Source organism: Dicentrarchus labrax, unplaced genomic scaffold (genome assembly GCF_905237075.1).
Source record: "Dicentrarchus labrax unplaced genomic scaffold, dlabrax2021, whole genome shotgun sequence".
NCBI lineage: Eukaryota > Metazoa > Chordata > Actinopteri > Moronidae > Dicentrarchus > Dicentrarchus labrax.
The window spans coordinates 20,489,024-20,510,967 of record NW_026136715.1 but is presented as its reverse complement, the minus strand read 5'-3'; the positions used below and the strand labels follow the sequence as shown (position 1 = coordinate 20,510,967).

Genomic DNA, 21,944 nt, shown 5'->3' with positions numbered 1-21,944 from the left:
TCATATATTTTTCTTCCTCTCCATCTGTCAGTCACATTTCTTTCTCCTGTCTTCCCCCACCTTCCGTCCATTTCCGCTTGACTTCACTTCTCATCCATCTATTCTCTCCACTCACTTCTTCTTCTTCTTCTTCTTCTTCTTCTTCTTCTTCTTCTTCTTCTTCTTCTTCTTCTTCTTCCGCTTCTCATTCTGTTCTTTTCCTCCAACCACTCCTCTCCTTCTGGTCCACCATCAGTAGGAGTCTCTTATTTTTGCTCTGAGGATTTAGGAGGGATCTCTGAGCAGACATGACATGAGAAACATTCGAGGAGCCTTTTCCCAGACTAATACACCCCTTTACTGGAACTCTGTTAGTGATTGGATGCTGCAGCTGACTACGATTTTATACAGTGGAGAGACAAATAACAGAATCAGCTCAAAACTTCCTCTAAAACAGTGGATCTATTGGTCTGAGATTTGTCTCTTTGTGATCTTTTATTTCCCCTTTTAATTATGAATAATAATATTAGTCAGGGAGAGGAGGGGGTTGGTTGACTTTCAGCAATAAACACATTTTAATTAAGTATTGTCATTTCCATTTGTCTGGTAGAAACATAGCGTAAGGTGAGATATATTTACATAATTTACACTTTGTCTAAAAAGAAGGAAAAGACGTAAGTAATGGAAACGTGGTTGCATTAAGTAAAATTGGGATGTACCTCCTCATATTTTCTCCTCTCCTGCTCCCTCCTTTCATCCTCATTCTCCTTTGCACTCTCTCCCTTATACCTTCACCCTCATCCCTCCTTCCCTTCTCACTTTTCCCTCCCCTTTCTCATTTCCTCATTCACACATCCCTCCCCTCTCTGCTACTTCAACCCTACTCATCCTCACTGCTGTCTCTCTCTCCATCTGTCCCCAATTGAAGCTACTTCCTGTTGTTCATCAACTGATCTAAGGGTTTTTTTAAAAGAGGAGGATGGATCAGTGTTTGGAAATCGCCACCTCTGGGAGAGAATGTCCTCAAAGCAGGACATATCTTACTGAAAAAAGACACAACAGTGTTTTGTGTGTAATACCAAATACTGGAAGTATTTTAAAATCCATCTGGTGGGTAGGAACTCTTTAGGAAAGCTCTTCAGAAAAAGTGTCCCATATATTCCTTTCAGAAAATCCTAAAAAGAAACATGTTTTTGTCTTTTAAGAAGTAAGGTATTCCTTTGTATTGTCTGCTTTGTTTTTTATTATTCTCTGACTATGGCAGGCCTATAGCCTGCTAAGTAAGTTGTGGCTGTGATTCAAGGAAGGCCTTGAATATTTGAATACATTTTTTCGTTGGCCACAGAAATTACGTTTTGCTTCCTTTAGATATTAAATTATTAAGTATTACAAAATCTCAAATCCCGAAATTACTGAGTGTGCAAAGATCTTATAGCAGCACCCCGCTCTCTTCTTCGTCTTCCCTCGTTCCCTCCACAGTTGGCCACGGACAGAGCGAAGGAGACAGGATGAACATCAAAGATTTCCAGGTTTACATCAGAGACTCCCTGCAACACATTGACCTGATGAAGTCTCGCTACCCTGACCTGCCCGTCTTCATCGTGGGGCACTCCATGGTAAGCCACTTCCCATGCAGTATTTTGGCTTTTGTTTTATTTTAATCACATTATTGTATTTCAAAAAAGAGCTCATAGAGTGCAACTCCCATTAATGTCTAGGTTTGTTTTCCTGTTTTGTTTGGTGTGAATATATATGAATGCTGTTTCAGAGCTCCAGGTACAGTGTGCTTGACACACACAGAAAGACAGAGACAGCTGCATGAAATTGAAGGGCAAGCCCTGTTCAAGCACAGGAAGGAAAAATACCACGATCAGTGTTAAGAGGTTTTCTGTGACACTGTGACATTCAAATGAAAGAAATGGCATGCACTCTTCTTTCTATGCAGTGGTTTTATGTTCCAAAATAGTGCATGGTGTTCTGCTCTGATGAAATGAAATCTGAATGAAATCTGGATTGAGAGAGCAGAATAACAATAGAATCAGGGCACTTTAATATTAATGGCACTTTCAAGAAGGAACTGTATAATGCTGTGAAAGACTTTAACACCCTACTTTTAATTTTACTTGCTGTGTCTTGGTCTTACCACCAGACACATTAATCCTGTGTGACAGACAAATTCCACCATTCATGCAAACAGTTCAGGGAAGGTTTGCTAAGTTGGCTCTTCTCAGAAGACACCTGCCTACCTTTTGCACAGTGACACAGATTCTGCACACCCTGCAGCTGCTGTTGCTGGCTTACCAAAAACCTCCAACAGAGCAGTTACAGGTTCAGTGACCTGCTCAAGGGCAACGTGGATGTATTTGTTGACACAGAGGAGAGAGGGTGCTCACTTTCCCAGGCCAGTCCAGGAATCTGTGTAATGTTCCAATGACCTTCTGTGACAGTGTCTGTGTGTTATTATTCACCTTTATCCTCATTTTTTCTGAAAATATCAGATTTTTATAGGTATTAGACATCTGTTGTATTTACCATATTGTTACCAAGTCGTTTTCTTCAGAGAGAACAATGTAAGGATTATTTTCATTACTAATGATTCCATCAATTATTTTTCAATTAACTGATTCAGTAATCAGCTTTAAAGGAATAGTTCGACATTTTGTGAGCCATGCTTCTTTGCTTAAGAGTTACATAGGAGATCGACCATTCTCATGTCTTTCTAATAAATATGCAGCTACAGCTAGTGTTTTTTTAGCTTAGGTTAGCACAAAGACTGGAAAGAGTTGTATCAATCTTCTCATCTAACTCTCTGTGACAAAGCATTTAGTGTATTTCCCAAATGGTTTAACTTCTGCATTAAAAAAATTACCCACAGCCCAAGCTGTCATTTTCAAAAGAGTCCAAAGCTGAAAGATAATCAATTTACACAAATACAAGTAGAGAAAAGTATCAAATGAGAAGCAAATGTTTGGCATTTTTGCCCTATTAACAATGAATCCATTATCAAAATTATTGTAACTATCTCTTGGTGGACAACGGCAGTCAGGCTTCTCCTTCTTGAGTACTGTTGTCACAATGATGTTGCCAGGCAACCAGCGCTACAGCCAAAGGCACTCAACACAGAAGTACTGTTTGAGAAATACTTCCAACATGTAACTGCAACCAACTCCAACTAAAACCACAAATTGTCTTTTTAACATTTCACAGGCTAGCAGTTCCCCCTAACCTAAGCCAATCACTTCGAGTCTCCCCCGTACTAGCCTGGCCTCAGCAGGATGGCATCACAAGCTCAGCAGAGTCATCTGGTTCCCAGGCTATCTCTGTACTGTAGTATTGTGTGCTGCATAGGCTGCTGTTTGCAGTGAAAATTCAAAACAGCTTCAAATACAAAAACATATTAAATACATTATTAATTTCCCATGTGCTTGATCTTCCCTTTAATTGCATCAGAGCTTCTATCAGTCTAAAAAAAAAAAGCTTTCTTGGGAATGGTGTTAAATGTAATGCAGACTGCATCAGAAAGTCTTTGAAGAGTCTTACATGTGGCTCTGTGAAATCTATAGACTGTCGGACTAGAATTCTCATTGAGAAAAATTACATAACTCCTGGACACAAAAAGCATCCAGACCAGCCAGGGAACTATTTTTAACTAATCAGTTTATTCAGTTTTCACAAAGCTGCATTCAACAGCTCTGTCTCTCACTGTTGTGCTCTGTGACCCACTAACTCTTAGTACAGCTAGCAGAACACAAACAGTAGTGATGAGTTATATAATAAGTGATTACTGTCAGTGTTCTGTAGGTCGAGTCAATATGTACTCCCATGAAGTGGATTTTGTTGAATGAACAAGCTTACATCTTTATTCATACAGAACATACACATGTTTGCATGTCTGCAGTGCAATATGGGCACATGTTATATAAGGTAGAAGCTAACATCACTGTCACAAAACAAGTCATTATTTCAATAGAGGGAAGTCAGCACCACCTGTGTAAGCGAGAGACATTTCAACACAAATACACTGTTTTTAGTCTTTTAGCTGCTCACAGCTGGAAGACTCCTTTCAAGCAGGGAACACAGGATGAATGCAAATTCATTACAGAACTGTTCTGCCACGAGAAGCGCGGAGCCTTGTTATCTCGCAGCACAGCAGTGATTCAGTGGGCACGCGGGATTCCACAGAAAAAAGGGTTTTTACAGCAGATGTGACGAGCTTTGTGGAAAAATTTGATCTACATTGTTTGAAAATACAGTATATTTCTATTTGTGCCTGTTATGGAAATGTTGGCAGTAAAAGTACTTTTTTTTTCACAGACTGAATCCTTTATAAGTTCAAGACATTGACTGTTTACCCTCAGGGCGATCCTTGTATATTTAGTAACCTAACATTTATACAAGGTTTATATGTTATAAAGTAATGTTAATAAATCATTAATTAATGCTTAATAAGTCCTTAATAAGAACAATGTTTGGGTTGGGCGAGAAATACCTTTTCCTGGTGTATGTACTCCCTCAGCATAACACTAGCTTTGTCTTTATAATGAGCTTTTGTTATTTATCAGGGAGAAACCCCCTTACCTGAAAAGAACTGCTTGAACAAGATACACTTGTTAACAGCTCATCAGTCCCTACAGGAACTCGTAATCTTGCTATCAAAAGAGCAAGGACATTCTGTTTTCTCAAACCCAAAGTGTTAGAAGAAAATTGCGTGCCAATTTCACCAATCACCCTGAAAATGATCTCTGTCAGAACCACTTTAACAAGCAAAGGTAAAAAAAATAAAAAATAAAGCCCCTGTCTCCTTTGTTGCCCTAATCTAGTGAGATCCCAATGGGGGCTGCGTGACTAGAAATGATAGTGTATTGTGAAATAACCCTTTTTTAATGATTTGCTAACTCATTAATGACTTACTAATACTTATAGTTTTAAAAGTGAGTTGTTGTTTTTTTTTTGACAAAATGAGATTTAAGACCAAAAAAAAAGGATTTCCTTTATTTCTCAGACAAAAGACTACTAAATATATCTTCATCAAATTAAAAAATCCTTTCTTATTTCTGAGGTAGGGTATAAACTGTGCAGAACAATTCATATTCGCTTTTTTTTTCATCTCACCAATTTTAATCTTCAGTTCATATATGCGTAGCGTCTTGCCACATACCGTTACATTACTACCATTAGATTTAATAAATGACTTTGTATCTGCAGGATTGATGGCTGCTTAGAGAGTGAGAGAACCTCATTGTTTAATGATTGTTTAATGATTTGTGAAAAGACACTGCACAAAGTCACGTTCAACATCGTTATATACCCAAATATTTTTTTCTGCTATGGAGGCTTCAGGCTGTGTGTTTTAAATCAAACTCTCCTTCATTCAAGACACTACTTCTCCTTGTAAATGATGTCACATTAAACAGCATCAGTTGGGCTTTTAGATGCTTTAAACAACACTCCATTTAATTCAGGAGTCTGTTTTTACAACCCCTTTTATGGCTCATGCTTTACTAGGCAGCAGAACTGTATTTATATAAAGACTGGGGCTGCGTTCAAAACAATCCGAGGTTGTAGGAGCACAGATGCAAATAGTTTTGTGTAAATTAAACTGTGGGATCCCAGATGGAGGCTAAGCGCCTGTTTAGACATCAGAGTCTGTAAATATTAAGGCAGAGCTGACCCAAGTCACAGTTTCTCATCCCCTCTTCCCTCCTTTCTCTGTCTGTTTTTTCCTACCTTCTCTCCATCCCTCCATCTGTTCATCTTCATTCTGTGCCGTCATGTAAGCCAGTCCACCTGTCCTACCATCATCTGCTTTCATTTCCTGTCATGTCTTTCCTCCACCGTGCCTTCCTGTTTTCTTCCTTTCATTTGTTTTGCTTTAATTTCATTTTATCCTCCCTTCAAAAATCTTCTGTCCTCCTTTTCTCCTTTCCTCTACTCTCCTTTCCTTGGAAACATAAATAATAAAACCAACACATAACGTTTGGGAAACCCAACCCAAATCAAATGTTTTTCCACTATGTTTTTACAGGCCTCATTCTCCAGCTTCCCAGTGTTGTTATTCCTCATCCTGTTTCTATTAGTCTGTTCCTCTGCTCGTGCGTTCATATGAGACAGGGCTGTTAAACAGGGCCGGGATGACGCAAAAACTACAAAACAATGGAAACCACCTGTGGGCTCTACAGCATGTGCAGAGATGCTGCTCCAGTGATAATATCCTGAGGAGACTGTGCAGCAGTTAGCAGAGCGATTTAGTGAAGAAAGAAGTCCCACTCTTAACACATCACCAGCACCACTTTCACACAAATTGAAACAAGGATGAGATTTAAATATATATTTTATATAATATTTGTGTAGATTTAAATGGGTTTATTATTTTAGTTTATTATTATATCAGCCAGGCTAGTGGCATTGCATTGTGGGTCTGTTGGTCGGCCTACCACTTTAGTCCAGAGTGAAATATGTCAACAACTATTGGATGGATTAGAATGACTTGGGGTTAATGTGTCCAATACTGACCAAATACCTGCAAAACATTCCTCTAATTAGAAAATATTAGCATGCTTACACACTAAATTAAGATATTAGACATTATAGATATCACTTTTTCACTTCTTCCAACGTAATAGACACCTAATAGTGTCAATTAACAACAATTAACACAATTAACAATTAATCATTGGAATTTTCTGTCTTTGCTGACAGGTGTTGCTTAAACTGTAATTTTGTGTCTATAAAATATGTTGTATTGTGGTATTGTGGGCCGAAAGTAGTGTACAAGCCATTTAAACTACTTTATTCATTCCACTGTGGTATTTGTGAGGGCACTGCATAGTAGATACATTTAAGTAAAACTCAAAGAAATGCCATGTAAGCGTTGTCATTGTGAGCATGTTAGCATACTGACGCTAGCATCTAGCTCAAAGCACCGCTGTGCCTACAGCCTCACAGAGCCACTAGCTGTAAGATCTTTGTCTTCTTTTCTTTTTCTTTTCTTCTTCAGTAATTTTCTATAAGCACTGCATGCAGATGTGAAGACACAGTTTATCATGTCCTAAGGAAGAATCGGTTGCACGTACACATTTGTAGCTTCTGTGTCAGGTACAACACACTGATTATTTCACAGTTCACCTTCTTTGGTTAAGCAGTAATTCAAGAATTGGAGCAGTTTGTCAGTGTTGTGTCAGCTCATGGGAATGCTGACAAATGTCTTCAGGTCTGGCTCCTTCTCACTCTTCCTCTTTTCTCTCCTTCTCCGACAGTACTTCTGGCCAAGGCTCATTTGTCCTACTTCCTTAGTGCCAGAGTTTTATGTAATGGTTTGTCTCTATTTAGCCTTTAGGGCCATCAGTGTATTTGTTCAGCTTTTCAACCCTCCATCTCTCCCTGTATCTATTACTCACTATTCAGTATCTTCTTACACTAAACCATATTTCACTTGCCACGTTTTTGTGCGTAACCTCTTCACTCTCCCACTTTGTCCTGTCTACGGTTGTCTACTTTCTTGTGAATTATTTGATCTTTTGTTCAATCAGAAAGAGATGAATCAAAATCACTGGATTTTCTCATTGAACATAACTGCTGTCCAACAAAAAGGCTTCTTCATTTCTGACATTTTATTGGGGAAACTGACGACGGCTTTCAGATGAACAGTGTCACATTTTGTACAACAAATGTTATATTTCTCTGGACACTGTTATTTGGTATGATTAAATCAAACCTTCACTGACATATTGTTTAATTTAGCTGCACTGCCACTAAATTGAATCTAGACACATTCACTGTACATAAACCAATCAAGGATTCCTCATTATTTAGGGATTCCTGTATGCAACCTGGTAGGGTCATCTGCCATCCCCTCACATTCCCAGCCTGTTTAACAGTACTATTACCTAGTTCATATAATGTCCATGTATTAGACGTTAAGTTAACATAATGTCAGTGGATTCACTATTTAGACCTTGCAATGCCAGTATGTTAGTTGTATATAGTCGATAAAATGCCAGTATGAAGCTGTACAGTCTATTTAATGTCAGTCTGTAGCTGTACAGTCTATATAATGTCAGTATGTTAGCTCCTCAGGCAATTTTTGACAGTTGAAGTCCACCCACTGTCGGAGGACAGACAACATACAATAGCTGTATTCATCCTATCAAGCAAAGTTCAGAGAGAGAACGTGTACAGAGGCCTCCAATCAGCTTCTTAAAGAGCTCCTCTGTCCCAATCCTCCCTCTTTCTCACTCTCTCTTTCTCTTCTCTTCTCTATTTAAACTTATCTCTCTCTATCATTGGAGCCCACTAGACAAAACATGTGTGCGTGTGTATGTGAAAAGGCATGACCCTGAATGTTATATTTAACCGGAAAGCAAATGTCCAGCCGGTTTGGGCAGCTTGAATCATCCAAGAGAAATTTCACCATTTGATCGAGTAACATCCATGGTGTTTACACATGAATGTTTTAATTTAAGCTTGTCTTTAAGTGTGTGCTGGAATGTGTGTGTAAAGAAAATGAGAAGAACTCTGTGTGGGCATATGCATGCAGGCGGCAGTGAGTGAGTGTGTGCTTTAGAAACTGAGATTTTCTGGTGGGAAATGTTTTGTCTTTTAGTGCCTCCTTTCATGAAGTGAGCCTGTCATTGGCCCCAGCCTGATGAATATTCACACGAGGGACAAAGAACGCTCACATAAACAAAGTTGAAGCCAATTAGTCTCCAGAGAGAGAGAGAGAGAGAGAGAGAGAGAGAGAGAGAGAGAGAAGGACAGATTCACCCATACAGAATCCCTGTGATCGTGTGTGTGTGTGTGTCTGTCTGACACTTGCACTTGTTGCATATGAGAACAGAAACCACGACAAACCATGGCAAATTGATTTGAGTCTTGGCCGCCACAGAGCTGCTAATTATCATGGCCCTACATCACAGGATTTAAATCACAATCCTAAATGTCAGCATGGGTGCCAAGGTGTGGCCTTGTGCAGCTCTTTGCCGCAGCCATACAGCGCTCATCGTGCCCCTAAGGGTCGTGGGTTTGCATTCGCATTTCTCCCCCAGTCTGTGTAGAGCAACAGCAACAAAAGACCGGGGTGGAAATTCACGCCCGTCTAAACAAAAGACGGGCTGTTTTATGTTCGCCTTGACCTCTGAGAAGTTTTCCCACTGCTCCTCGCATCAGAACCTCTCACCTACTTTGCGAAGACCTTACCTCTCCTGTTAGAGGAGAGAAGACGTTCCCTGTCTTCTGCTACGTATTATCTTCGTACTCTTCGTTGAAACACGTCATCCTTCCATTTTTAACTCTTCAAATTGCTTTAATGTGCTCTTTTGTTATTTCTTTTCTTTGTAATTCTCCATCATCAGACTGGGTCATTGGACTACTTTATTCTTCACTATTGGCTGCTTTTACCTTTGAAGATCAAGAAGGTCAAATAAATTTTGCCATTGCCCAAGCTGCTCTGTCCAAGTGTCAGATACATTCCTCCCATGTGATAATGTTAAGTGTAGCATTCAAATCATGCTACTTTTTTTTATGCAATATATATTAACAACTGAAAGGCTGCCGAAATGCCGATATCAGGTCACATGACTCTCAGTTGGTACTACCAGCTGATGCTTACTATGGTCACCTCACAGTACAAATAACAATGGCCAGCTTAAGAGCTTATGACATGGATTTAGTAAAATGAGATGTCCATGATCGAGTCTTTGTTAATTAAAGTCTGTTAAATAAGTTGTCTACCCTTCTGTAAGAAAGTGTTTTGTTTGAAATGTTCTGCTCTTTCTTGCTCAGGGTGGTGCTATCTCCATTCTGACGGCCTGTGAGAGACCCAGTGATTTTTCCGGAGTGGTTCTGATTGCTCCGATGGTCCAGATGAACCCAGACTCGGCCACACCGTTCAAGGTACCACATAATGTGCCCTCATTCTCTCCGCTGCTCTTCACTTTTACTCTCTCCTTTCCTTCCTAATTAAGTCACACTATTCAGTTAAGTACTCAGTTAACCCAGGAGTCAGTCACCTTACTCCGCGCGGCCCTGCCGTGGGTGATGACTATAATACTGAAACCTTTTATTTTGTGTGTTTCAAGAATCAGTGTAAGTACCACTTGAGCAGCATTAGCTGTCTCTTACTGAATCACAGATACAAGTGTGTACAATTTTCAATGCCAAACAAGGCTGGTGTCAAAATCTGCACAGGAGGAGAAAGATGTTTTTCTAATTATTAGCCTGTTTTAACAAGAAGAAATGTGTTTTTTTTAATCCTGCACTGAAACATACAGTAGAAACACACTGGGTGCAAAAAGGTGAATTATACAGAAGACACTCACAATTTCATGACTGTTTCTCTTTGTAACACTAGGCAGATGGCGAGAAAAAAAGAGAGAGATAGAAACATTCTTCAGGGAGGTGTTGATGTGTGAAAATAAACTGAAACGCTTTGGTGTGTTTTGTTTTTTCGCTGTTTGCAGGTTTTTCTGGCGAAGGTCTTGAACCACATGCTGCCCAGCCTCAGTCTGGGCTCAATTGAGTCCAAATGGGTCTCACGGGACAAGAAGCAGGTGAGAGACAAATGTTGGTGGGTGTGCAATTGGCTGGGAGAGCTGTATTGGAATTTGTGATTGAAATATCATGTATGAGCATAGCTGAAAATAGAATTCACAAGGTCTAAAGGTAGCAATTTGCAAAATGTCATGCTCCAACTATTTAGTACAGTCCTAGGATGGATACAATACATACTTTGAATCCTTTCCAAACCTCAAATGGTTTGTCTTATCTTGCCAAGTTTGTGTGTAATACGCGGTTAGTTGCATTGTGTTATTTGTAATTATAAAAACAGTTGTAAGTATTGTGTCATCTACAGGACAAAGGGTTCACAAGGTCTCAACAAGACAAGATTGTGTAGTTTAGCTTGTGTTTGGTTGTGTACGTGTGTTCATGCACCCACATTTCTTGTATAACATGAAGATGAACCACAGAAGAGACAAAAACACACACGCAGGCATGTCTGCACACCTCTGTGTGTGCCTGTGGACGTGTTCTGTGGTTGTTTTACTGTTGGGGTTGTGTGTGAACATACGCATTTTTATTGACATACCAAAGCTGGCCTTTCAGGAACAGTCTGCAGTAACAATAGGATCCCACATCCTGCTTCTGCTTCTCACAGTCTGTTGGAGGAAGTAGTGTCATCACATCTCCCAGGTACAATAAAAGATAAGACAATAGATTCAATAGACACATACAATAGCTGAAAGAAAAAAATATGTTAAAGATTTCTTTTTAACAGCAGAGAAAGATGGCATGTAACAACAGTTCCTGACAATGTTTCGTCATAGTACAACTAAATGTATACTGGATGTAAAGGGTTATGAGTAAAGGGAATACAGTGGTTACCTACTGTAGGGTGTAGATTTTAATTTGTAGTTCAACATAAGATTTCATTCATTGATATCACCACAGCAGCACTAGATGTATCGTACATTAGTGTATTGCCCACAGTAACTAATAACTTTTGCAAAATTGTCCAAAAAGTTTATTTAAATGTATGTATGTTTTTTTTTCTGATACCGTCACAACCCCTCAGATTTATCTTGTGACCCTTTGCAGGGGACCTGACCCCTATATTGGGAACCACTGTCGTAGTTTAAACAAGATCTACCTTGACCAGCTGCTTACCCTGCGAGGCAGCTGGGCTTGTGAGATCACAAAATCACAAGATCACACAAGAATCCTGTGTTCTGTTTAACAAACCATCTGGCAGAGTCAGGGGCCATATTTCGGCAGAACAAGCACTTTTATTTTGATAGTTTCAGTACAGTTTTCTGATGATTTTTAATATGTAATTTATTCCAACTGCCTTTTTGTGACTTGATGTTTATCTCAGTTTTGAAGGAATTCTCTCGCCTCGTGTTTCTGGGTGTCACGACTCCTCTGAGCTGCTGAACAGGTTGTGTTGTGTCACAGCACAGCTTACAGTCATTCATTATTCAAAGCAGCAATGCATGTGTCCTGAGAAAAGCTGCTTCTGTTAGAGTGGGCCGTCAGCTGTGTTTACATATAAGCTGAAGAGTAATGGGAGTGTGTGTGACTTATGTGCAGGCATGTATGGAACTTGAAAGTATTCATGTTTAATGTCAAAGAAACAGGGTGTGTACTGATGTTAAGTATTGCATCTACTTAATCTTTCCTCTGCCTCTTATTTTTCTTTCCATAAAAGCCCATCCATTTATTTATCATCCTCACTCCAACTTGTCATCCCTCAGGGGTTTTTCCCAGGAGTTTTCTCATTTTCATGGCCCTCTTTTCTCCCATTTAAGCACTCCTGCTCTTGACTTTCTTCCATATTTGGATTAATCCACTAAATGTATTGTGCTTGTTATATATAGATGCTTAATACAAATCATACTGGCCTTACACTACCACTTTCTAACTGTCCAACAAAATATGTCCTGCCAAAGTGTAGTTGCTATGGCTACATTAAGAAATTTGAAAAGCATGCAGTTTTTGATTAGATGAGTATCCTTTCATTATCAGAGGATAAATAACCTCTCAGACAGGAAATTTCTGCCCTGTTGAGTTGATTCTGTGTTTAACAAAAGGGTCAAAATGAACTCAAAGAAACAGAAGAGCAACAAAAGAAAAAGGAACTTAACATCTGCCCTGCAGGGGTGGATCTAGAGAAATATTCATGGGGTAGCCAGAGGGTGGCATGGAAACAATCACATATATCAATATATGCTTTGAATGCCACCCCTGGACATATGTGATAACTCATTCCTTTCTCTCTCTCCTTCCAGGTGGAGGCGTACGATGCCGATGAGCTGAACTTTCACGGCGGCATGCGGGTGTCGTTCGGCATGCAGCTGATGGGGGCGGCGGCACGTATCGAGAGGGAGATCCCATCTATCAGCTGGCCCTTCTTGCTCCTGCACGGTGACGCTGACAAGCTCTGCGACATCAGAGGCTCCAAGATGATGCACGAGAATGCTCCCAGCTCTGACAAGAAAATCAAGGTGGGTATGGTTTGGGCTCACGGCAAATGTTATGTCAATGATTTTGGTGATTTAAAAAAAATCTTTATATGAAGTTATATATGATATATGACTTGTATCAAGCAGCCACTCATTTTGTTCACACTGTTCCTTTTGTTAAAACTCCATTTGTCTTCATTGGCTGTATGAGAAGTTGCTACAGTTCAAGGGCACAGCTAAAAGTTTGGGTGACTAATACAGAAACTGCAACTTTAAAGAAATGTACTGTTGCCTTTGATACCTGAAAATCCAGTTCAATATATTCATTTTAAGGGGCAAAAGGTCAGTGCCTAACATAGTTTAAAACCATTATTAAATAAAAACAGCTAAAACTTTCACCCACACCTAGAGCTGACTGCAGCAGGATGCATTCAATGACAGACCGACTGGAGCCTCTTTGACTTCTATAAATTCTTCCTCCTCTGCAGAAGGATGTGAATTTGTAAAAAAGGAAGTCCACCCACTCTTTTATCACATGGTTAAATGCATGAGGCAAAACGAGAAAAAAAAGAGTTAAAGTGAGTTCCTGCTTGCTTCTTATCTTTGTGGATGTCCTTTTTTTCTAGCTGCATTATGGGACTCATGAGGTGCAGGGACTGCTTTATCACATGTCTTATGAAAGAGATGACTGTTTTTCCAGATCAGAACAAATAGTATCTGGAAATCAGCTGATCACAGAAACGCATCTGTTTAATTTATTTTATAGTATTTCCCTGTGTGTGTCGCTAAGCATGATACATTTGTCTGAACTCCTGACAATCTGGACTGCAGTTTGTTTAAAAGAGGCCGGAGACTTACAATTTATTTGGTGTTTTCTAAATGGCTTAGACCTTTTTTTCAGCTCAAACGAACAACTTATCTGTTGCACCTTTTGCGCATCCCATCTCTTTGACACTCTCTCTTATTGCTCCTGTTCAGGTCTACGAGGGAGGCTACCATGCCCTCCACCACGACCTCCCAGAGGTAGCTGAGTCTGTGTTGAAGGAGGTGACCAGCTGGATCACAGAGCGCCTCCCCGCCACAACATCACCAGAACCGCAAGGCTCCTAGACTCTTAACTTGGACAATCCCGGTCAGCTCTCCCAGGCAACTGCCAGCCTCGTCCCAAGAGGCCTGCTCACTCTCCAGTCAGGCATAACAATACTATTACACTCTCTGGTCTGGGAAATACACCAGGGCATATAGACTATTTTCTCTGTATAAAAAGTTTACTGACTTTATCCTCCGGGCATATATTGCTCTACTATATATCCACTTCTCCTGTGTACCTATCAAATAGCCCAAGTTACACTGATTTAAATTGGATGATGGGGGTCAGAAACCACTTCCACCTCTAAGTGCGCCTCACTAAAGCAAAGCTCAATTAAAGTAAAGTTTAAGCTACAATATGCTGGGGTTCAAAGTGCAATAATGAAGTTTGCATCTCCATGTTTATACACACAGGCCAGATAGTAGTAATGACAAAAGTAATGTTATACAATATTGATCTGCAAAGGGCATTTCCTTTTTGTTCATCCACCATTCACAGACAGGTCAGAGGTCCGGATCAGCTGGAGCTCAGGGTGAATTCTGGATAGCTAGGCCCTCACACTGCTTCACTGCCTTCACAGTGTCAGTAGATGTGTAATAGACAATATGAGTGAATACAAGTTTTCAGTGAGACTGTTTTGTTAGTGCTTGCCTGGAAGCAGTTTCTATTCCTGGTTCAGATTTGACAGCTCAGGAGAAACTGTCACACACTCTCTTCCAAATCTCCTCCGCCTCTTTTGCCTCCTCCATGATTGTTTTACAAATAACCTAAAATACCACTTTAGATGCAGGCAGCTCTTGTAGAGTCACATTGAAACTTAAACTGTAAGCACATGTGACTCTGTGTATATACTACAAATCCTCTCCTCTCCTGATCTTTTTTTTGGCAGTGATACATTAAATATGGAGATCTTGTCTTATCCATCTAAATTTAGTAGTTCTAATTTTAAATCTAGTCCTAATAGTTTTCATTTGGCATGTTATTTTACAAATTAAGTGAATTGTGTGAAGGATCCTGGCCAAATATTTAAAATCTTGTGTATTTTTTTTTACCACCTATGAAGTGATATTGTATTTATTTTCCTTTTATAGTCAAAGGAGAACACCATGTCCACCTATTAACTGAGGGACCAATGGACACAATGACTTTCCGTGTAATGTAATATACGTCTTTCAGTGGGTCTATTTAAGAGAGTAGGAGAATGAAAAGGACGCAAATTAACCAGGTGAAACTGCTCCATCTCGCTCTGCAGGTGGGAATTAGGAGGAGAGGGTGAAGGTCAAAAGGTCTCCCCTCTATGTGACCTTTGACCTTTAGGGTCATAGTTGACTTCACTGTTAGAGGCTTTCTCCTGAGCCATAACTTCATTAAGCTCAGACTGCAGACAGGGACCCAGATGGAGAATGAAAGGGACACATCACTCTGTTACTGTGGACAAAAGAGTAGCTCTCCTCTGTTCACATCTGCCATTTGGTGGACACTTTTCATCTAAACCACCTTAAAGTAATATGGCTGCAGGCCACAGCGGGAATCCAGTTCCTATCTCAGAACAATGCCGCAGTCATGATTGTTTTGAGAAAAACAGGATGTCCTGTAGAGGGATTGCATTTCAGAAAGTGGTATTACTGAGAAATAAACTTTTGGATTCAAAAGCACCATTGAGGACTGCACCTAAAACCCACAGCAATCTAGCATAGGGCCCATGTATTTTAATGTTAAAAAATCACCCACTTTAAATAATAAATACATTCAGGGCAATTGCTACCATTGAGGACAGTATAGTGACGTGTTCTCTACTGAAAAACGTATTTCTAAAATTCAGTGTACAGCCCAGGATGCCTGTTTTGTGCCGGCCAACTAGCAAACAGGAAAAGTGCAGCTCCATTTACATTAACAGTGGCTGAAGCAGGGGTCAAGTTCATGTTTCACTTTTTCTTTATGTGTTTTCAAAGTACACTCACAGTGCTCTCAAAACCCAGTTTCAAATAGCAATAACGTCATGGTAGCCTATATTTTCGGTAGCTGGTAATTATAATCTACACAGACACACGCTGAGTTACCTTTTTATATTGTCAGGTTAGACTATAATTAGCAGGTATCGCTAAGTGTTTTCCACCTCAAGCATGAAAACGTTTCTGCAGCAGTTCTCAGCCCACCCCCGACTCTAAACATGGAAAGGCATCAAAGGTTTCTATCTTTGTGGCAAAACTCAGACGTACAGCAAGTGTCTCTGTCTGTTGACTTCAGACATCATGCATGTCCTATAGAAAGTACAGCTAGTGTGCAGTGCTTGGAGAGAGACCCTGGCTTTTTAGGGGCTTTTTCTTTATCAGCCGGAGTTCAAAGGAACTCATGCAGAGAGAGTAAGGGAAGCACAGAGCGGTATCCACGGTGACCGTAACTCACGTGTAACCACGGCAGCAGGCCAGCGGCACAGTAGATTTTTTTAAAAATTCCATTTTACATATGTAGTAACCAGGGTGATCTCAGTTAGACTGATAGAATGAGATGAATTTCTGGCCTCATGCCTGCTCTGTCTGTTTAACCTTCTATTTCCTCACTCTTACCCTGTCTCACTCTCCCTCTCTCACCCTGTGTCACCCTGTTTCGCCACCTTTTTTTTAAGTTGCTGTGGTGACCAGCGCTCTTTGTTCTGTCCATCACAGAGCCCCTTGTTCTACTACAGATTCAAAGGACTTGTACTGCCAGCCATCCACACTGTCCCTAGTGGTCAATTATCAGAACAGCAACAGGTTACATTACATCTGTTACTGTTGTTTTTTTCTTGTTCTATAATTGGTCATAGAGCAAATAGAGGTCATAATTGCCAATCATATAACAGGGAAAACATCATGTAACCTGCCACAGACTGCTCAGCTTTATGCTGTATCTTACACACTAAATGGCTTCAGGAACTCAAAAAGCTGACACTTTTGAGAGTGTATGCAAGAGTGCAACCAAAAATTGCTCGCCTGCCGACATGCTCTGCAGACACTTTCCAGCTCTGATATATTTTACTATTTTTATCTCAATTGTTTCTGATGTTTGCAAACTGTTCTCTGATCTTGGTACGGAGTGAACCTACTGGGTTGCATTCAAATATTAGACATTAACGAACTGAGATCAGAAGAAAAGCGAAGCACGGCAAGTTTATAACATCCCTTCACAAAATGCAACTCAGAGTTCTTTGCATAATGCCTACAATGCATACATAAGATCTAAACAACATAGAAATTCATTTAAAAACAAATAAAAGGGAAACAAGAGAGAAAGAAGGGAGTTATCTGTTTTCTCAGGCATCAGAAGACATTTTACCAGACCAAATATCAGGTTAGATCAAGCCATAGCTTGAGGTGTAATGTGTTCATCAGTCCCAGTGGGAATCAGACCCTTAACCTCAACCACAACTGCAGGGCTTTATATCACAAGCACTTCAAACACAATGGATCCCTGATTGGGCTGCAGCAGGCACAGTGCACACAAAGGCTACAGAGTCCCAGTTGTATTCAAACTCCTAATAGCACCCCTGCTATGTAACAGTACATTTCAAAAGCTCTACCTGTAAGACTACATGAGTGCATATTACTGCTATCGTTAGCTATGGGGGCGGAGAGAGGTGAAGAATGAGTGAGAGGAGAAGGGAGAGAAAAAGACAGGAGAGAAGCTGTCAGTAACCATGGCAGCAGGGGTTTTTTTTTTTTTTTTCCAGAGACATCAGCCGGTAAAAATGTTTGTTAATGGTGCAGGACGCACAACAGACGTTGGTTTCAGAGCTGGTTGTCCATTTTGCTGCTCTGAGGATTCCCTTTTGTGTGAGCATGGAGATAAGAAAGCACACAATTATTGTCATCAGTTCACAGTGAATAATAAGAGCTGCAAACACTCACTGAATTCAAATCAGGCTGCTCTGTTGTTTGTACTGAAAACACACTATTAACATTTTAGCAAAGAATGATTTTCTTAGAGATTTTCGGACCAAAATGTTTCTTTTTGTGCATTTTTGCCCCCATCCATCCCTTGTCTTGATTAAAAATCAGTGGAAAGCCTTGTACTGTAAGCCTCCCCTGTCCATGCCGGTATCTTTTTATGCTGGCTAGTTTACTTCTACAAGCATGAATCGTATGCAGGTTTGCCATACTGAGAGATAGCCATGTACAGATGCATTGCTCTGTTAATATGTAATAATTCACTTGACTGTTAATATCTTTTTTATTTAGGACAGAAGATCCATGTTAAGTTAGAGAGAGAAATAAATGAAGGCAGGAAACCGCTGAATCTAATCTAACCAAGCGAAATTCAATTGGCCTGCAGTTTTGTCAATGGGGCCATTGTTTTGTTTTTGTGTTTTTTATCTTGACTTTATGACTGTTTCTAAGAAAAGAGCTGTTATATATGATAGAGGACTAAAGGGCACAGGGCAGTCTTTCTGTAATTTTATGAGATTAAACTGCACTGGAAAGATTCAGTGCAGAGTTTGCAGGAAGTTTCGGGTCAGTGCTCAAGTGTACAGCAAGAATTGAACAGGTCTTCTCCAAAATGCTGTAAATGCATGAAAAAATAAACCTTAAGTTCATCATGTCTCTAAAATACTGATGATCCAGGTTGTTAAAGTGTCACCATTTCCTCCCCTGAGAACTTCAATTACACACTATAAAATGTTTTAATTTCAGTCATTTGAAATGGTTGATTTTGCATTTTGGAACAAACCCCAATTCAAATCTTGCTGCTTTTATTAACAATGTTGATTGATAAGATTTATTTCTAATGGCCAGACTGCTTGATTACTGAACATAATTGTAGTACACTGTTTAATAGCATAGCATTGCTAACAACTCTTAGAATAGTACAGAAATCAAGATATTTTACAAATCTTTTATTTATCTTGTCTAGAGTATTTATAGGAATTAATTTTATGTATGCTACTATATATTGATTACACATCATCACAAGGCACTTTTTATACCATAAATCAGTCATATTATGTAGTTTCTACTGTTGATGCTCGGCTACATGAAGCTCTATAATACTTTTTGAGATGGAACCTGGTTCAAGGTTGTTTGTATGTACAGTCAGTAATCCCAAAAATGTATGACAGTGCTTCTGACATGGTTTTGCACAGAGAGTATTTTACTACTGTCTGTTTAAGTCGGCGTTCTGTTGATAAAAAACTCAAGTTTTGTTGCAGTTTGCCACAGAACAATGAATGTTTAAACCATCTGATCTTAAAATGTCTTTGTTTTGTGACAGGATCTAACCAAGCAGGGTGTTATATTGCTACAAGTTTGGGAAACTCTTGTACTTCTTTCCCAAATGTACTTTTCAGGAACTTACTTTTTTTAAATTACTGACATGGATATGAGTGAGAGACTTAATGTAGCGCTCTCCATTCATAAAACCTTCTGTTACGTCTCAGATAAAAGACAATTTGGTCAAAATATGTTTGAGGACTAAATTGCAAGTATCAGGTTTTCTCCTAACAGCAGCATTTTTCTGAGAAAAATAAGCCTTGGATTCATTTGACTAAGAATTCCCCCCAATTTAAAGAGATTTTTATCGTAATATATATTTTACGATTATTTTTGGATTGTGGTCTTGTGTTGTTTGTGCCTTATTATTATGACGAATGTGTATCTGAGTGTGTTTGTGTGCGTATGTGTTTTGATATAGATGAACTGTGCTGTTATTCTGTTATTCCGTTGCTCTGGTTTTCTGTCTGTCTGTCGTCACATCTGTTTCTGGTTTCTGGTTCAGTAATTGTGTCTGTCTGCTTGTCTTCCTCCTGTCTGTCTCTTTCGATTAATGTCTTTCTGTCTGAATTTCTGTCCAATCAGAGGTCTAAGCAGATTTGGGTCAAAAACAGTTTCTAAATTTTTCCGTGTAGGCTGAGATACAGGTCATAAATACCTCCCAGCTACTTTAAACACCTGTTTTGTTTTAGTCTGCCTAAAGACACCCACAGTATCAAGAAACACAATACATATGTACAATAAAGACAAGGATTTGCACTACTTGGGTTGCTATAATAGTATAATGACTATAAAATCTGTTTTTTTCCTAATGGTTCCTAACAGTTAACAGGACGTTCAGTTCATCCCATGATATTAACAAAAGGATTTATATTACAAAAAAATATATATATATGTTTTTCTGTGTATATCAAGACTGTTCTGTCCTGAATGATTTCATTATTTGTCCTTGTCCTTATTTGTGCATGTTGAGATACTGGGAAAATGCCAATTGTTTTCAAATGTTGACTCAATGATAGATAACTTTTTGGACCACCCTGAAAAAAGCCTGTAGCTGTACTTTTTATTTGGTGTTTCAATGTTGAAACTATGATTTGTGTTTAATTAAAGAAAAAACTATAGAATAATAGCTCTGAAATATTAGCAGTTGGTTTCTGTATTTTTGGCAGAACAGACATGGTTTGTCATTACAGTACTTGTACTGTGCAGTTACTCTGCAGTTTTTGCACGAACAAATACTGGCCATAGTTACAGGTAAAGATCTACATCTTAATTGTCTTGGAGATTCTTAAATGCATCGTCAGTCAGCTGTAGCGGCAAACTCAGCTATGTGATGTAGAAACTAGAAAGACGTATGAATTATTGACAGGAAAAGCAATGCTCATTCTATACAGTATAAATGTAATGGAGAAAATAATGTTTTTTTTTCATTATATTATTGGAAAACAATGTAAATCAAACCCTAACATGATCACATGTTGACGTAAAGTGTCAAGTCAATTGGAGTTGTGTATAGGCAGCACATAGTGGACCACATAACGTTATATTGAAACATCACATTCTTGAGTCTTCCCTGTAAAGTAATGTGTTGTTTGTTTTAACAGTTTGCTGTATACTTTATGACACTTTAGTTGAAAAGCCCAGTGCTGATATTTAACTATCAGGTGACAAAATGTAGATGTTAAAACCTTAATTTAACTCAGATTTATATAATAAACATTGGCTTTTTCTTTTTTTTTTTTTTTTTTACTTTTCACTGATGCAGCGTAGTCACGTCATAATAAGTATCTGCATTGGACAATTTTATTCAAGTGTGACAAAATATTGTATATAAGATGTATAAAACATGTAATAATGGAATAACTTCTGAATCACTGAAAGTCAAACTACTTGTTACTAGAATGTTCATAATGTTCATAAACTCTTACAGAATAAACTATATGACTGTTTAACTGTACAGCCTGACTGGAATACTTTCACAGATTAATAACACACATGGAAACAAGTTCTTTGTTTTCATCATTTCCAGATAAGTCATTTAAGTAATATTATACGAAACTATTATTAATGGCTTACTTTGTGGGAGCAGACCAGCCACTCAATGATTCACCTCCTGCTGCAGGTAAAATGAACTGTGAAAACATGTTCATGCAGTAATACATACGGCAGAGTAAGATGGGTGTGACACTTGTGTTTCATCAAAAAACTGAAGAACAATGCAGGATAACATTACACAGATGGTTCAGATCATTTAGGCAGTCGAGTTGGTTGTCTGAGAGATGTAAAAAAAAAAAAAAAAAGCACACTTGAGCCAGTAGGTGGGAGTATTGCATCACACAATTCATTGACGAAGGCCCAGGACCTAGATTGTATGAATGTAGTGTTAGAGCTCTGTTTCCAGATCAGTATACACACATGCAGGGCATGAATGAAGCAAGGATTCAGCTGAAGATTTATATTTCTTCTTGCAGGGTTTTTTTTGGGCTTGGAACTCAAACTTTTCAGTCTCATAAATTTTACCTGACTTAACTCTAAGTGTCCAAACACTGAGATCCTAGAGTAATAAAATCTTTCTAAACATTTTGATACCTAGCAGTTGTTTCCAAAGTACTGGTTTGGATAACACACAGTCCTCTGTATTTATCTTTTGTGGAGTTTTCTTCCATCACTGCT

At 39.1% G+C, this 21,944-nt stretch overlaps 1 protein-coding gene across 2 annotated transcripts in view; it reads left to right on the top strand.

The window, feature by feature from the left end:
* Positions 1–21,223, top strand: part of mgll (monoglyceride lipase) — a 40,144-nt gene extending 18,921 nt beyond the window's left edge. For both annotated transcript variants that reach the window (XM_051424503.1, XM_051424502.1), the window contains 5 exons: positions 1,459–1,595; positions 9,760–9,870; positions 10,437–10,526; positions 12,762–12,977; positions 13,914–21,223. In XM_051424503.1, the coding sequence (XP_051280463.1) occupies positions 1,459–1,595; positions 9,760–9,870; positions 10,437–10,526; positions 12,762–12,977; positions 13,914–14,045 (686 nt within the window). In that variant the 3' untranslated portion in view covers positions 14,046–21,223. The remainder of the gene's footprint in view (positions 1–1,458; positions 1,596–9,759; positions 9,871–10,436; positions 10,527–12,761; positions 12,978–13,913) is intronic.
* Positions 21,224–21,944: the final 721 nt, after the last annotated feature.